Source organism: Lactuca virosa, chromosome 5 (assembly GCF_052849685.1).
Source record: "Lactuca virosa cultivar CGN04683 chromosome 5, Lactuca_virosa_CGN04683_v6, whole genome shotgun sequence".
Lineage (NCBI taxonomy): Eukaryota > Viridiplantae > Streptophyta > Magnoliopsida > Asterales > Asteraceae > Lactuca > Lactuca virosa.
The window spans coordinates 60,387,293-60,404,588 of record NC_136430.1 but is presented as its reverse complement, the minus strand read 5'-3'; the positions used below and the strand labels follow the sequence as shown (position 1 = coordinate 60,404,588).

Sequence of the window (17,296 nt, the reverse complement as noted above, 5' to 3'; positions counted from 1 at the left end):
CCCTAACAATTGTATGAAAGATTAGGATCTGACCACTGACAATGGTATGAAAGATCAAGATTTGGCCCCTGACAAATGCATGAAAGACCAAGATCTGGCCCCTGACACTTGTATGTAAGACTAGACTTTTGGCCATTGACAATGCATGAAAAGACCATGATCTGGCCCATGGTAGGAAGTGATTATAAGACTATGATTTGACCTATATCATTCAGCTGGGGTTGAAATAGGCCCGTTATATTATGTATGATATGTGGTATCTTGGGAAGCTCACAAAGCTTTGTGCTTACAGTTTTATGTTTAAACGTTATAGGTTTTCTTATATCAAATGAAGGACATGACATGATTGCATCACATCCATCAGAGATTGCCGCACTTAATAACTCTTATGTCGATATTATGATAAATGTTTTGAATCAAATGGTTTTATTTAGATATTTGAAGTTGTAATTGGAACAAATGCTTTTATTTTTAAATGAAAATTTTGGTTTGAAATTTGGGACGTTACAAAAATATCATTTAACATAAAATTTTACAAGATAAAATTACAAGATTCGTCTCTGGTTCAAGAGTCAAATTGTGCGTTTAGTCTATATTTTAAAAAATTAACCCGAATCGTCCTTTATATGTTTAAAAGTTGCATGTCCGTCCTTGGATTGGTTAACCATACCTAAAAAGACTATTTTATCCTTATCTATTTTTTATTATTATTAACAATTAAAAAAACAAATGGGACCCACTATTAAAAACCCATCACATACACACTACCAACTGCTTTGACCCCTTTCTCTTCTTCTCTTATCTGTCTAAAACCTACCACCAAACCCACCACCTACCACGACAGCTCCATCTGAAACCACCGACCACTGAAAACCACGGGCCACTGCCGCTCCATATCTACATTACCCTCATAACTTTTGCCGCCACTCTAATGGAAACCACTAAACTCCGATTGGTCGAGAAGATGAACATCGTGGCTGTTTTCTCTCTCTCTCTCTCTCCCTCTCTCTCTCTCTTTCTATTTCTTTCTTTCTTTCTATCTCTCCCCCTCTCTCTCTCTCTCTCTCTCTCTCTCTTACTCAGCTCCAACAGACACTACACACCATTGTCACCTCCCAAACTCTTTCTATGATCCACGATCGTTTGTCTCCATCATTTACCATCTAAAGTCGTCGAAGGATATAGCCTCGAGTTAGAGTGTAAGTATGGACGGTAAGGTAGAAGGCGAGGGATTGGGTGGGTGTGGGGGGGGGGGGAGACAACTAGAGTTGCAGGTTTCATGGCAATGGAAGTATATGGTGGTAAAAAAGTTGTTTCTCTACTACCCTGTCACCGGAGTGCAAATCTACTACTCTCTCGTCAGAAAAACAAGAGTTGGCTAGGGTTTGGTGCAATGATGTCGGAGAAGACAAAATAGAGGTGTAGTGGTGTGCTAATCTTTTTGGTGGGTCTTCACCATCGTAGGTGTGCATATCTTTTCGACGAGTCTTTAAATTCCAACTTCAAAGAGGTGTGGTGATATTAAAGGTGGGGTCATAATTTAATTAATATTTTTTTTATAATTAAAAATAATAAAAAAACTTAAAAATATATGAAATAGTAATAGAAAATGATAATACAATCATTTCATGTGTGTCAAAGACGAAGAATGTAACCTTTTACGATATAAGAAACAATATGAGTTAAAATTTTAAAATAAAAACTAAACGCATAATTGCTTCGTATAATTTACTAATATTATAATTTTATTACTAAATAAAATATAAACTGTTTTTACATTTCTTACATGAAAATTGAAAATTGTATTAGGGGCGAGGCTAAATATCGCATATTCGAATCAAGAAAAAGGATGGTAAAAAGGTTGTTTCTCTACCACCCTCTCACCGGAGTGTAGATCTACTACCCTCTCGTCGGAAAAACAAGAGTTGGCTAGGGTTTGGTGCAATGATGGCGTAGAAAATAGAAGAGAGGTGTAGTGGTGTGCTAATCTTTCTGGTGGGTCTTCAGCATCGTAGGTGTGCATATCTTTTCGACGAGTCTTTAAATTCCAGCTTCAAAGAGGTGTGGTGATATTAGAGGTGGGGTCATAATTTAATTAATATTTTTATAATTAAAAATAATAAAAAACTTAAAAATATATGAAATAGAAATAGAAAAGGATAATACAATTATTTCATGTTCGTAAAAAACGAAGCGTATAACTTTTATGATATAAGAACAATATAAACCAATATTATAATTTTATTATTACAAATAAAATATAAACTGTTTTTACATTTCTTACATGAAAATTGAAAATCGTACAAGGGGCGAGGCTAAATATCGCATATTCGAATCAAGAAAAAGGGTCAATGTCAAAAGCCACATTTGAAAACCACCGAGAGATAAAAAAAGCCCTCTTTTGATAGACCTTCATACACAACATCGCCGATCGTTGCGGTGGGACGCCACCACCCACCACCGGCTTCTGTTAACCTGGGGATTCGAACTCATACCATCACCATTTCTCTCTCTTTGTCTCCATATATCAGTAAGCATCATCTTTCTCTATCTCTGTCTATAAATCTCAATATTTCAATGTATCAACGCATATGAAATTAGGTGTGGGTTTTGCTTTCAAGTAAACTCCAATTCACACATGGGGCGTAAGAAGCGAAACGTCGCTACTCGCTCCAAGGCGGCGACACCTGCTGATAATCCTCACCAGCTGCAGCTTTCCGTCGGTACTAATGACCACGATGGTGATGGTGATGTTAGCTCACTCACTACGGAACACAAATTGAGTGTGAAATCGTCGATTGTTCATGAGATACAGCCGAACCTAGAAAACGAAGTCTCGTTAGCGATTGAATCAGATGGTTACTCTGCTGTGAAAGTCGAGTGCGAGAAAGCTCTAAATGCGCTTCGACGTGGGAATCATACGAAAGCCCTGAGGTTGATGAAGGAGATGTGTGCGAAACATGAGAACAAGGCTTACTCGGCGTTGATTCATCGAGTTCAAGGGACTGTCTGTGTTAAAGTTGCTTCCATTATAGATGATCCCAATGCTAAGCAGCGGCATTTGAAAAACGCAATCGAGTCCGCTAAGAAGGCAGTGATACTATCACCAAATTCCGCAGAGTTTGCACATTTTTATGCAAATCTGCTGTATGAAACAGCTAATGACGGAAAGGATTACGAGGACTCGGTGCATGAGTGTGAGCGTGCTTTATCTATCAAGAATCCAATAGATCCTGGGAAGGAGAGCTTGCAGGATGAGAGCCAGCAGAAGATCTCCTCAGCAGATGCAAGGATCGGGCATGTCCAGAATGAGCTTCGTGCATTACTTCAGAAGGCCAATCTTGGTACTATTTCAAGTTGGATGAAGAATCTAGGGAATGGGGAGGAGAAATTTAGGATTATTCCTATCAGGAGGGCTCCCGATGACCCCATGGATGTAAGAGTAGTTCAAGCCAGAAGACCAAATGACATCAAGAAAGCAAGTAAGACAGATGAAGAACGAAAGAAGGAGATTGAGGTTAAAGTGGCTGCAGCAAGGCTGTTGCAGCAGAAACAGGAGTTGTCCCTAACCCAAACAGAAGGGGATAAAGCTTCAGAACCTTCTTCAGGGCCTGGTCAACGAATTGAACGTAGGAAGAACGGAAAGGTGAGGAAGAATGCATCTAATGCTGAGAGAAAAGAATCTATTCTCCCTTTTTGGAAGTCCATGAGTGTGGATTTGAAAAAAAATCTGTTTAAGATAAAGATATCGGATATCAAGGCCCATTTTAGATCACTAAAAGATGGGTTGGCATATGAAATCATTTCTGAAGCTTTATCCTTTGGTGTGAGTAATAATGATTGGAAATTTTGGATGTGTTGTCGATGCAGTGAGAAATTTTCAGATCCTGAGTCACACAAACAGCACATTATACACGACCATGTGGACAGTTTACCCCCAAAATTACAGGCAGTGTTGCCTCCCAATGTTGATAGTGAATGGTCAGAAATGCTTCTTACCTTTCCTTGGAAACCATTAGATGTGAATGCTTCAGTCAGAATGATTGAATTGCAACCAAATTTTGACTGTGTCCCAATAGAATGGGATGAAGATGAAGTTCACAAGGGAGATTTCAACCCTAACAGTTGGCCTTCATCTAATGACATCGAGCGAACAAAGCTTCTTGAAAAAATAAAATCTTTATTCCATTTGCTTATCAAACATAAATGCCTTGCAGCTAGTCATCTTACTAAAGTTATACAGTTTGCAATTGAAGAGTTACACCCTCAGCTTCTTAACTGCAATGTGGAGCAATCACCCATTTGTATATGCTTCCTTGGAGCTATAGAGCTTAAAAAAGTGCTTGTATTTCTTCAAGAACTTTCTAATTCATGTGGGGTAGGTAGGTATTCAGAGAAAGGTAATGCCATGGAAGAGTTACACTTGCAGAGTGTCACACAAGGAATTGGAATGGCTGAAAGAATAGTTTTCAATGAAGACAGTTCAACTCTCTTGTTGGATGAGAACAGGTTATCACATTATGATGATGATGATGATGATGATGATGATGACGATGATGATTCTTTTTTGTCCTGGATATTTTCGGGTCCCACAAGTCGCGAACAGTTGACACATTGGACACGAGGTAGAGAGGAGAAGGTGAATCAAGGAACAGAGATTGTACAGATGCTTGGTAAGGAATTGTCCCATTTGCAAAGCTTATGTGATAGAAAGTTAGAGCATATAAACTATGAAGAATCATTACAGTTAGTTGAAGATCTTTGCCTACAAGAAGGCAAGAGAAGAGAGAATCCTACAGAATTTGTTTGTCAAAGTTACGAGTCTGTATTGAGGAAACGAAAAGACGAGCTTGTTGACCATGACAATGAAGTCAACTGTGTTAACAGATTTGAAGTAGAAGCCTTGACTAACATTCTAAAAGAAGCAGAATCTTTGAATGTTTATGGTGGTTTTAATGTGAGTATGAGTTCTCATGTATATGACTTGGAATCCGGTGAAGATAATTGGAGGGTGAATGACTATCTCCATCAGTTAGATTCTTGCATAGAAGTTGCAATCCAGAAACAAAAAGAACAGCTGTCTGTCGAGGTTAGTTACATTTATAAAAAAGATTTTGTTTTTCACATTAAAAAAAAGATTAAAATCCTTTTTCTTTCCACTTCATCTCACTTTCTCAGAAATGCAGCTTAGCAAAATCGATGCAAGAATCATGCGAAATGTGAGTGGAATGCAGCAGCTGGAAGCAAAGTTAGGTCCTTTATGTGGTCATGATTTTGGACTCATAGTTGTGCCTCTTGTAAAGTCATATTTACGGGTTGGTAGACAAATTTCCTATTGTTATTACCCATGCTTCTTTTAAGTATGAATGTGTTTTTCATGTTTTGTTTAGGCACATATAGAGAATTTAGCAGAAAAAGATGCAACAGAGAAGTCGGATGCTGCTAGAGAAGCTTTCTTGGCTGAACTTGCTTTAGATTCTAAAAAGGGGACAAAGCAAATTAATAAAAGAAAGAACAAGGAATACAGAAAGATGAAGGATGCAAAGGTTTGAATTAACTTTTTTTGTAATCATTTTTTTTGTAGATTGTGTTGAAAAATATTGTTGCATTTGCAGGCTACAAGCACTTGTGACAGTGAAAGTGTTGATGAAGATGGTGTTGATATGAATAAACATGAAGATGAAGCTATGAGAAGAAAAATTGAGCTTGAAGCTGAAGAAAGGAAGCTTGAAGAAACATTGGAATATCAAAGAAGAATTGAAGATGAAGCTAAACAAAAACATCTTGCAGAACAACAACATAAAAGTAACTCAAGAGTACAAGTTTTTGATGTTTTCAAGAATCAAACAAATGGACATGTGGAAGATGGTTCTAGAAAGACTAAAGCAGAAGATGATGATGAAAAAAGATTCCAAGCTGACCTGTCAAAAGCCGTCCGCCAAAGCCTTGGTATTTATTTATCTATCTGCTATAATAAATATATTTTTTTTTTTTGCTGACATGTCCAAATTGCTATTTTTTTTTTGAAATATTCCAGATGTGTTTCATTCACACTATGAAGGTGGAGAAGAAGACTCGTGTGTGACATCTATTGAAGTTGTTGAAGACAATGTATATGGTACAGGCTTGAAGAATGAAGTTGGTGAATACAACTGCTTTTTAAATGTTATTATACAGGTTATTTTATAATAATAAAAAAAAGATTTAGTTCTACAAATCTCTTCTCACATATCAATTCTAATTTAAAAAAAAAAAAAATTCCTTTTATAATTTTACAGTCTTTATGGCATTTGAGACGTTTTCGCGAGGAGTTTTTGAGCACGTCCACGTCAGCACATGTCCATGTTGGCGATCCGTGTGTGACATGCGCATTACATGACATATTTAAAGCTTTAAACACAGCTTCTACAGAGTCAAAATCTCAAGCTGTTGCTCCTACTGCTCTCAGAATCGCTCTCAGCAACTTGTATCCACACAGTAGTTTTTTTCAAGAGGTAAACTATTTACTAAACATAGGTTATATATTTGTTAAGTGTTATTATTAAATAAATTATAAGATTATTTGATTATGTGATTTAGGCACAAATGAATGATGCTTCTGAAGTATTGGGAGTGATATTCGACTGTTTACATCAATCGTTCATATCATCTGGTTCTAGTGTTATTTCTGATATTGAGGAAAAGGAAAACAGTGGAATGGGAATGGGGGAATGGGAGTGTGAAAATAAGGGAAGGTGTACAGCACATTCACTTTTTGGAATGGATATTTTTGAAAGGATGAATTGTTATAATTGTGGATTGGAAACAAGACGTTTGAAATACACCTCTTTCTTCCATCAGATCAATGCCAATTCCCTTCGCACCATGAAGGTATATTATATACCTAACCCAACCCTACCCTACCCTACCCTTTACTTACTTTTTCATGCATAAAATTTATTTATATATTATTTTATTTATTTAGGTTATGTGTCCAGAGAGCTGTTTGGATGAGCTGTTGAATCTTGTTGAAATGAATCACCAATTAGGTTGTGATCCTGAGGATGGTGGCTGTGGGAAGCTTAACTACATTCATCATATTCTTTCTACTCCTCCTCACATTTTCACAACAGGTATTTTTTTTTTTTCTTGAAACTTGTTTTTATGAATTTTGTTAAACAGTTTTATTTTGTTTTTGTAGTGCTTGGATGGCAGAATACTTGTGAAAGTGTTGAAGATATAAAGGGGACATTGGCAGCCTTATCCACAGAAATTGATTTAAGTGTTCTTTATCGTGGCCTTGACCCCAACAACAGGCGCATCCTTGTATCAGTGGTACACCTCCCTCATCTCTTTTTATAAATTATAAATTATAATTAAAAAAATCTTTTTTTTATTTTTTATCTAATTATTGTTGTTCTTTTAAGGTATGCTATTATGGGCAACATTATCATTGTTTTGCATACAGCCATGCTCATCAACGATGGGTCATGTATGATGACAAAACTGTCAAGGTATGTATATATATATATATATATAATATGTATGTGTTTTACAATCATTTATGGAATGAGACTTTCTTTCAAACATGTTTGTTATGTACAACTAGAAAAGTAAATGAAATTAAACCTTGGTAAATAAAGTAAAAAGAATGTAATTTATTTTATTTATGTAATTATTTATGATGTTGGTTGAAATGAAAATAGTATGTGATTGATGTTGCTTGTAACAGGTAATTGGAAGATGGGAGGATGTGGTTTCAATGTGTGAAAAAGGGCATTTGCAACCTCAGGTTCTCTTTTATGAAGCCGTAAATTAGTTTCTTTTTTTTATATATAATATATAATATATAATATAGTTGCGGAAGCTGTGTATGATTATTATTATATATATATATATATAAGGAAATTTTGTCCTAGAGTTGGTAATTTTTGTTTCGAGGTAAATTAGTCTAGTCTTACTCTTCTAGTTCTAGTTCTATGAGTGTATGACCTTTGTATTTTTGGGTTATAATTACATTACATTACATTTGCCCTATAAATAAAAAACCCCCAAAACTGGAAAATGGGCTTTTACCTATCCATGTTATGTTTTTGTAGTGACTATGAGTCCATCCAATATTTAATTTATTTTGATCAAGTCGTTTGTTTATTTTATTTGGTGGGTGTATCTACATTACTCTCTAGAGTAGTAACACCATAGTTTTAACTTAAGTCTAGCTGTTACATCCATCCATCCATCCATCCAATTTAACATTTCTATTATTACTAAATACCAAATCTACTCTATTTCTATAACATGAGTGTGAGTGTTACCAAATCACCACGCTTTTATTCAATTAATGTCTCTACATGTAAAGTATGAAATGCTATGTATCTCTAAAATGATAATGTTAACAGTATATTAATTGAGAAAAAAAAAGAAAAAAAAAGTTTAGCTATTATGGCTTTGAAAAAATGGCAAACCTCACGCAATCGCTATTCCTTACTTGACTGGGTCTAATAAACTAGCCGAGTCATTTGAGAGGAAACAAACTTGGCTAAGGTTTCACACATGACCCACCCTCAACTTCTATCAAGCTCCATCATTTAAGGTGTAAATCACACAACACTAGTTATATGATTTGTCATACTATAAAGCCTTAATATATCATATATTTTTTCAATGGGCCATGAGATATTTACTATTTTCTATTTTTTTTTCCCAATAATTCCCTTTCAAGCTTAGTCAGTTAGTTGTGGTCTTCCACATTTTACCTATGGTATGGATAAATGCCTTGATTATTTAATGTTTAAAACATTCTTGCCATAATTAAAAGCCGAGTACTCTACCGTAGAGTTAACAATGTAGATAGAAAATGACAATCAAAATAAAAAATGATGAAAAAGTAAAATGTATAGAATTATACACTTTTTTTACTAGTATGTGTCAAAAGGCGTCTGTATAATTCCCAAAAAAAAAATGATAATAATCAACAGATTTTATCGAGATTTTTTTTACTCAAGAGGTTGATCGCAAGATCTCGAATCAACATATTGGTCTTATGATATATCATATATATCAGTATCGAGGATGATACCAAAGCTTTATATTTGTTTATAAACTTTCGTGGTAGATGGGCAAACTGAGGTATGCCTCAAAATAAAACTTTATTTATGCATAAAGATATGTCTCATTTAGAGGAGAGAGCGGTTTATGAAGATCCCAACAAAAGTACGTCAATATTTTTTTATAAACATAAAAAAAAATGAAAGAAATTTCCTTAATATTGGATTTTTTGTTTTTCAATATTTTTTTTGTTAGGACCTACCAAAAACCAATTCGGCAGCGAATAGTGAACTTTGTCAGTGGTTTATTGCGAAATTAATTGTTTTTTGTGTAAAAAAGGTAAAATAAAGGTTATTTAATGGCAAAACAAAAACTATAATTACTAAATTAATGTTTTTCTCATATTATTTTTGTCAAAATTAGCTTCTGTTCAAGATTGATATAATTCAACTGTTTAGATCATACAATCTCTCTCTCTATATTTCTGTTTCAATTTTGTTAAAAACGTTTTGCTTGTTTGGAAACAAAGCATTTTTCATACCAAAATCCTTTTCACCTTATATTATTGTTCCAAAATAATTAATTATATATTTTATAAAATTTTATATAAATATAATAATATATATAACTGAAAATATAAAGTACCATAACATTTTTGTTTATTCATAGATATATTATTACCATATGTTTTAATTATTTTGGGGTTGTATTGTAAAATGGGAAGAATTAAACAAGAGTGGACATGTAAGTTGTAACTTGGTATCCATTTCAAGCTTTCATCAGTTGTAAAGCTCATATGGGGTTGATGTTAAATGACCATTATCACCATGTCATAGCATCGCCTGACACCTGTGGCCTGAGTGTTAGGTAAGGATAAAAATGAATAAGGTCATTGTATGAGATTTCACTCCCCTTGTACTTAGATTATACGCCCTCATATGTATATGTGTCTGCAATTTATCTATATGCTCTTATTTATATTATACAACTTTTATAATATAAATCAACTGAAAATATATTTATCATTTAATATTCAATAAAATAATTCATCATATAAAAATAGTTCTGATTTGTTTCCACCTAATTATATAGATCAACGTCTTTATATAATCAACTAGCTCGTTTCTTATTTCATAAAACATCTATCTAGAAAACATATAGATCAACGTTATTATATATTTTTATTTGGTTTCCAAAAGTAGCTGAAACTAGTCAGTTTTGACAAACATAATTTATACTTAATCTGGATGGTTTATGATTTATGGAAAAAATATAAATTAAAGCTATGTACTTGGTTTTTATTTATATACCATATTGCAAAATCATTATTTAAGTATCTATGTTATAAATCTATAATTAAATAAAAAACCTGATCACCTATCTTTTAATAACCGTGTCACTTATTTACTTAACATAGTTTATAATTTAATTAAAAACTTATAACATAAACAACAAAACATTCATCTTAACAAAACTTTCCAAAAATAAATTTAGTTGAAAGCAAAAAAAAAAAAAAAAAAAAAAAAAAAAATCATGCAATTTGTCCTATTATTTTGTGACTACATAGTACCTGACCTATTTATTGCTGAGTAAAAGAATTATTTTTTTCTGTCATCATATAATTGTACATTATGTATTAAATAAAAAGTTCTATATAAAATTTTCGTAAATAATATATTTAAACAAATTTCAAAATTGTGGTACTCCTCTATATTTAAGTTCCATGCATCTACTCGACTTATGACCAAACATCAACCGTTGACACAATTTTTGCTAACCACTTCACTCAACAAACCGAACCAAAATGACCCTCAAGGGTGCGACCACCCAAGCATGTGCCGCCTGCAAATACCAACGCAAGCGGTGCACCCCTGACTGCACCCTTGCACCACACTTCCGACCCGAACACCCACTGGTCTTTAAAAACGCACACAAGCTTTTTGGTGTAAAGAACATCTTAAGAATCCTCCAACAAATCCAACCACACCACAAAACCGAAGCCATGCGGTCCATAATCTATGAAGCTAACATGCGAGACCAGTTCCCCGTTTACGGTTGCCTCACTGCAATCTATGACCTTCAGTACCAAATAAGACAAGCAGAGGAGGAGCTCCATGATGTACTCGCTCTACTTGCCTTTTGTAAACAGTGTCATCAAAAGCAACATGCGACAAACTTGTCCCATGTTGTATCCCATGATTCTTTACAACTTGGCATGAATGTAGTGCAACCAGATAATGCACCACTCACATATTGTCGACACACTGCAGCTCTTGCTCATGAAATCATACACGACAATGAGGAAATGTTCCCGGTCTTTGATAATATTGAAAACTGCAGTCATACATAGGTTCGGAGGAGTAAATAAATCGACAATAACGACCATAAAAGTGATGACTTTTACGAAGAATGTATGTATATGCACGTTTTAATGGGTTTTTGGTGATTGTCTACATATGCATGTATGTATATGCCATATGTAATTTGGGGTTCGTTTAAATATTGATTCAAATCTTGTTTAAGATAACGTTAAAGTTTTGTACATATATGATTTATATTTTTCTATAAACTATTAGTGTCCTATACTGATCCGCTTCTATATATATATATATATATATATATATATATATATATATATATATATATATATATATATATATGTTATGTTGAAGTCTATATTTTTACAGTGACATTTTTAATAGAAGATATAGGATTTCACATATTAAATACCCAACTAACATGGTGTCAAAGCTAACTTTTAGCATCTGGATATTTAAAATCTTTTTTGTATTTTATGACTAGAGTTGTTATAGTTTTTAAAAATCAAAATACACAATCTTATTTTATGTTCATACAAGACATAATCTTATTTTATGTTTTATTAAATCCATTTATGTTTATTAAATCAATTGATTAACCAATAAAAAATCTAACATCTAAATATAAAATAAAATTTTATTAAATATAGGGATCAAATGTGATAAAGTTTGAAAAAAGATTAATTAAAGAATAATAAGTGTTTGGAGAAACCTCTCAACAAAGTTTTTGTTCTCTTTCCAAAAACTTATCGAATGTAAATAAAGATGCTCTAATGTTGATTAAGAGATATATTGTTATTGGTAAAATCAAATTTAACTTCTTAAACTCTAACCATAATCGTTATAAATGCAAATTAGAAAGAAACTTCTTTCATGCGAGGTCATAGACTATATGGATCATATGAAGGTATAGACACATTGTTGTCTTTTACACCCTCTTCCCGAGTTTCATTTAAAAGAAAGAAAAGAAAAGAAGAGAAATATGGAGAGAAAAGAAAGGAAAAGAAAAGAAAGTAAAATGTATTTTTCTGTTCCAGAGTTTAAGAGAAAGGAAAGAAAAATTATTTTTCTTTGTGTTCCTGAGTTGGAAGGAAAAGAAATAAAAATTAAAAGTGGACAATTATACCCTTGTCAGAGAAGCAGCGGTTTTTTTTTCCTGTAATGTTGACGGGGGTAGTTTGGTAATTATAGGGATTTTTTTGATGAGTGATTGTCTTCTCTCCAAATCTCTCCGATTTGGGAGGAAGATTAGGAGAGAAAAGAATGCTGTGATTTTCTTTCTTTCTTCCCAAATCACTCCAAAAAATAAACTCGGGAACACTCTTGACTCCTTCTTTCTCTCCTATTCTCTTCTTTTCTCTCCGCTTCCCTCGTTAATTTCGACTCAGAAACAGGGTGTTAGGCGCAGAGTATTTTGATTTTTGAGGAGCAATATTTTTGAAGCAATGTTATTGGTTGCTAATAGAAATAGTAGAAGTAGAATTAATTGGACTGGTTACAAAATTCAGTGTTTCACGACTCTTTGTAATTGTTTTCGTTTCTAGCTACTCGTTATAATAATAATAAAAATAATAATAATAATAATAATAATAATAATAATAATAATAAAAAAACTTCTTTAAAAAAAATAATACGTATTTTGCGTTTTGCCTCCAATTCCGGCGATTGTAGGATGAAAGACGAGAGACCACGGGACAACCCTTTTATGATTGACGCCAAGCCACTCGGTACGATTAACGACATTCAACTGATCGGAGGCGGAGATGGCCGTCGACTGGTGACTCAACTCTCAAGGCAGAGGTCGGAGGATACAGTCCTCCTCCTGTCTATGCAGAGGCGGAATGAGAGAATGGTTCAACCAATTGGCTAGGTAATTAGCAACTACGCATTTCAGTATGCTAATTCAGAATGTTCTAGAAAATGTACTAGGCCATATACTTAGTCTCGATGAAAATGAAGAACATTCTTCCATTGTTGAAGAAACGTCGCTGTGTCGGGAAATTACCAGCACAATATCTCCCAAATCCGCACCTAGGGTTTCTCTGTTTATGTTTATTAATTTGTCAGCCTTCGTTAGTCTTATGCACTAGAATCTAGGCGAGGCTGTGCTTGAGATTGCTGCTTTTGCACAACTTAGAACGTTGTGCTTGTTAATCGTGGACTTGAGATCAAAAAAAGGGTAATCTGGATGCAATCAAGTGATCATTGCTAATTAAAGAATAATATATCTAATCAGACATTCATCTGTTTTTACTTTTAATGTTAAACTCAAGAACTACTGGGACGTTTCATTGTTCAAATGTCATTGCATGGAATCATTGATATCCTCTTCATCTTCATTCTCTTGCTTCTTCTTCATCATTCTTCTCCATCTCCAATTTGCACCAACTCAAGTCTGATTCTACTTCTCTCTTTATATCTATCTGTTTATGTTCATCTTAAGGTTTAATTTCTTTAATCTGTGTTGTTCTGGTTTTGGTAAACAGGCAGATTGAAGCCATGTTCTGATAATGGAACCAACTGTTGGGACTCAAATGACCTTCAACCTCCTAAAGGTCTATGTCTTGAAAAACTTGGAAACAGTTCCTATGTCCACATGGCTCCACACCCTGATGGCTCAAACCGAGTTTTTGTGTGCAACCAACAAGGTAAGATATGGTTAGCCATGGTTCCTGAAGTGAATGGTGGTTCCACTTTCACCCAAAGTTTACTGATAGACGAATCAGACCCTTTTCTTGATTTAAGTGATCAAGTGCAATTCGCAACAGAAATGGGACTCATGAGCATGGCATTCCATCCAAACTTCACCACTAATGGCAGATTCTTTGTTGCTTATAACTGTGATAAGTTTCAACAACCTGGATGTGAAGGCAGATGTTCATGTAATACAGATGTAAATTGTGATCCTTCAAAAGTCACATCTCTTCAAGAAACTTCCCCTTGCCAGTTTCACATTGTAGTTTCAGAGTTCACTACAAATGGCACCACCGCTTCTTCAAAACTTTCATGGGTAAGTAAGTAAACTTGATTTGTGTGTTTTTGTAAATATAGCCACACTTTGACTTTTAAAAAGTCAAATCTTTTGTACAGAAGGGGCGTGTGAATTCAGTTGAGGTGAGGAGGATTTTCACAATGGGGCTTCCATTTGAAGCATATCATGCTGGGCAGATTCTGTTTGGCCCTGATGATGGATTTTTGTATTTCATGATTGGTGATGCTTCACATGATAATGATCCATACAATTTTGCACAAAACAAAAAATCATTACTTGGAAAGATACTGAGGCTCGACATTGATATCATACCAAGTAAAAAGCACATCTTGATTATCAATTTATCTCCACAAACAAACTTTTTAATATTCAAATCTGAAAAGGGTATATTTGTCATGTTTCAGGTGAAGAAGAAATAAGCAGGCTTGGTTTATGGGGAAACTATTCAATACCAAAAGACAATCCATACACTACCACAGATAAAGAACTTGGGCCTGAAATTTGGGCCATGGGTTTTAGTAACCCGTGGAGGTGCAGTTTTGATTCAGAAAGAGCTTCTGTTTTCATATGTGGAGACATTGGGAAGGTAAATTTTTTATAAACATATAAATTAACACCAACTTATATAAAGATTATAATTTTTATAGAATCAATACGAAGAGATTGATGTAATCAAGAAAGGTGGGAATTACGGGTGGCGTGTTTACGAGGGTCCGGATCCAGTACATCTACCCTATGCTCCTGGAGGGTACACCCCACCAAGCTCCATAACTCCTATATTTCCTGTAGCAGGATATGGTCATGATAGTGTTGATACAAAGAAAGGTCCTGCTTCAATTATGGCTGGCTATATTTACCGTTCTGCCACTGATCCATGCTTGTATGGCTGGTTAGTAATACTACTTGGTTGAATAAAGATAGGGATAGTTAGGTAATTTCATATATTTTTTTTTAAGTTGTTAACAATCATATGGAAACTTTTGCAGGTATATATACTCGGATTTGTATAATTATGCTATATGGGCAGCCATTGAAACGGCTAAAAACAGTGATAATTTCAAGAGTTTTAGTGTTGCTTTTGGGTGTGCCCATGACTCACCCATGCAATGTGGGTTCAAGCCAGGGGTGCACAAGGTTCCTGATTTGGGGTATGTGGTGTCATTTAGTGAAGATAATAATAAAGATGTGTATCTGTTGACAACCAGTGGTGTGTATAGAGTTGCAGCCCCGAGTCGATGTGGCTACCCTTGCTCCAAGGAAAAATATTCAAATTTGACGAAAATGCCCTCATCTGGAACCTCAGATTTAGTACCATCTTTCGTCTCTCTTATGGTGTTTGTTTTTTTATTGATTTCTTGATGGAAAACAAGATATTTTGTTTAATTTATGCAAATATGTTATTGTTACTCCGTGGACGTGTGCCAGATTGATCTTTAATCGGAAAGCATAAACCGTATTTTAGTCATTGTGGTTTTTTATTTAACAAATTAGTTACTTGGTTTGACTGCAAATGGTCATCAATTATTCATTGAATCATTGGTGGAGGCATATCATTTAAATTATAAAATACTAGTGCTAAACAAGTGGAATGAAATTTGATAAAAACCACACAATTAAATTTTTGCTAGTAACAAATGGCATCTCTAAATCGAAGATAACAACTCAAAATCTTGTGTCATGTGATTTAAGAAACTACGAAATAACCAAAAAACGAAGATGTCATGTGAGATTAAGTGGGAAGTTCCTTGGTGTATGCTTTTTGCTGTTTGGGCGGCTGAGTCAACAACTGAGTTGAATAGTCGGTTGGACATCCGGAGGTCGTCGTTTGAAGTGAAATGGCTACGAATCAACATTGTTAAAACAAAGTATCTTTAGTGTAATTTTAGGGGGGAGACAAAATGAGGAAGGAGTACACATAAGCATTAGGGAGCAAGCTCTTTCCCTTGTGGAAAACTTCAAGTTGTTGGGGTCTATGATCTACAAAGGAGGGGTATAGAGGTAGATGTCACCCATCGTATAATGACAGGTTGGTTAAAGTGGACGACGACATCAGAAGGTGTTTTGACAAGAAGGTTCCGTTGAAACTGAAAGTGAAGTTTTATAGAGTAACTATTAGGCTTGCGATGATGTATGGACCTGAATGTTGGACACACAAGAAGAAGAATAAGAGGAAAATGGAAGTAGCAAAAATGAGGATGTTGAGGTGGACTTCAGATAGAACTTTGTTGGATATGATACCAAATGTGACTATAAAAGATTCATTGAGGGAAGGATGATTGGGATGGTATGGACATGTGTAGAGGAGGCTACCGACTTCGACTGTGAGAATGTTAGATCAATGTCGATTGATGGTAAGAGGAAGAAAGAACATCCCATAAGGAAGTGTGAGTATAATGTAAGGCAAGACATAAATGAACTTGCTTTTTTCAATGACACAACCTTAGATACGAGTGTGTGGAGTCTAAATACCAAGGTCCATGAGTATCCTAGTCACCTTATATGTTAATAGATTTTGTTTTTTGATCTTTATTGTTTTTACCTACTTCGTACTTATATGCTTGTATTGAGTTTTGTTCCTATGTATGTTTTGTTGTTCACATCAACTTACTCTTCTGTTAAGTACCTATAAGGTTCATATGCTTCGACCATGATTTATTTTTTATTTTTTATTTTGCTCATTGACTTATTCTTCCCATGTTTACCTCATTTTCTAGGTCATCGTTTTTGCTCTTGTCGAAAGGTCTTCTATGTGATGCAGTCGCTCTACCCCTAATGGAGACACAACTGTCAACATACACCTCTTCTAGCCTTTTAATGGGATCCTCGGGATCCGTTGTTGTTGAAATAACCAAAAAACAAAATTATATTTGTTTGTAAATTTCAAAATGCCAAACAAGAGTCTAAAGAATTTTGAAGCGTTGCTTTAGTTGGAAGATTTGAATTCTTGATAAATTTTATA

The 17,296-nt window shown here is 34.5% G+C and overlaps 2 protein-coding genes across 5 annotated transcripts; both read left to right on the top strand.

Annotated features, from left to right (window-relative positions):
- The first annotated feature begins 2,340 nt into the window (after nucleotides 1-2,340).
- On the top strand, nucleotides 2,341-8,056 carry LOC145111364 (uncharacterized). Of its 3 annotated transcripts, none has more exons than XM_079047650.1 (12): nucleotides 2,343-2,530; nucleotides 2,622-5,089; nucleotides 5,187-5,315; nucleotides 5,391-5,546; nucleotides 5,616-5,949; nucleotides 6,038-6,177; nucleotides 6,279-6,494; nucleotides 6,580-6,870; nucleotides 6,965-7,112; nucleotides 7,181-7,314; nucleotides 7,407-7,493; nucleotides 7,712-8,056. In XM_079047650.1, exons 2-12 carry the CDS (start codon nucleotides 2,639-2,641, stop codon nucleotides 7,796-7,798), a joined length of 4,173 nt encoding a protein of 1,390 aa, XP_078903776.1. In that variant the 5' UTR covers nucleotides 2,343-2,530; nucleotides 2,622-2,638; the 3' UTR covers nucleotides 7,799-8,056. The 3 variants fall into 3 exon arrangements, 2 of the variants coding, with proteins under 2 accessions (XP_078903776.1, XP_078903775.1); XM_079047649.1 differs by having other exon boundaries at nucleotides 2,602-5,089; XR_013710251.1 differs by lacking the exons at nucleotides 7,407-7,493; nucleotides 7,712-8,056 and having other exon boundaries at nucleotides 2,341-5,089; nucleotides 6,978-7,112.
- A 4,962-nt stretch (nucleotides 8,057-13,018) lies between these two features.
- LOC145112532 (HIPL1 protein-like) lies at nucleotides 13,019-15,746 on the top strand. 2 transcript variants are annotated; one of them, XM_079048687.1, is made up of 6 exons: nucleotides 13,019-13,215; nucleotides 13,832-14,355; nucleotides 14,436-14,652; nucleotides 14,742-14,923; nucleotides 14,985-15,226; nucleotides 15,324-15,746. In XM_079048687.1, exons 2-6 carry the CDS (start codon nucleotides 13,942-13,944, stop codon nucleotides 15,694-15,696), a joined length of 1,428 nt encoding a protein of 475 aa, XP_078904813.1. In that variant the 5' UTR covers nucleotides 13,019-13,215; nucleotides 13,832-13,941; the 3' UTR covers nucleotides 15,697-15,746. The 2 variants fall into 2 exon arrangements, with proteins under 2 accessions (XP_078904813.1, XP_078904814.1); XM_079048688.1 differs by lacking the exon at nucleotides 13,019-13,215 and adding an exon at nucleotides 13,224-13,744 and having other exon boundaries at nucleotides 13,874-14,355.
- Nucleotides 15,747-17,296: the final 1,550 nt, after the last annotated feature.

Bases quoted from the DNA above. Each gene is read 5' to 3' on its own strand.
- LOC145111364 (XM_079047650.1), top strand. From the start codon at position 2,639: ATGGGGCGTAAGAAGCGAAACGTCGCTACTCGCTCCAAGGCGGCGACA. The intron at 5,547-5,615 runs GTTTGAATTAAC...TTGCATTTGCAG, and splicing joins GAAAGATGAAGGATGCAAAG to GCTACAAGCACTTGTGACAG. The intron at 7,315-7,406 runs GTACACCTCCCT...TGTTCTTTTAAG, and splicing joins GGCGCATCCTTGTATCAGTG to GTATGCTATTATGGGCAACA.
- LOC145112532 (XM_079048688.1), top strand. From the start codon at position 13,645: ATGTCATTGCATGGAATCATTGATATCCTCTTCATCTTCATTCTCTTG. The intron at 13,745-13,873 runs TTCTACTTCTCT...CCAACTGTTGGG, and splicing joins TTGCACCAACTCAAGTCTGA to ACTCAAATGACCTTCAACCT. The intron at 15,227-15,323 runs GTTAGTAATACT...AAACTTTTGCAG, and splicing joins GATCCATGCTTGTATGGCTG to GTATATATACTCGGATTTGT.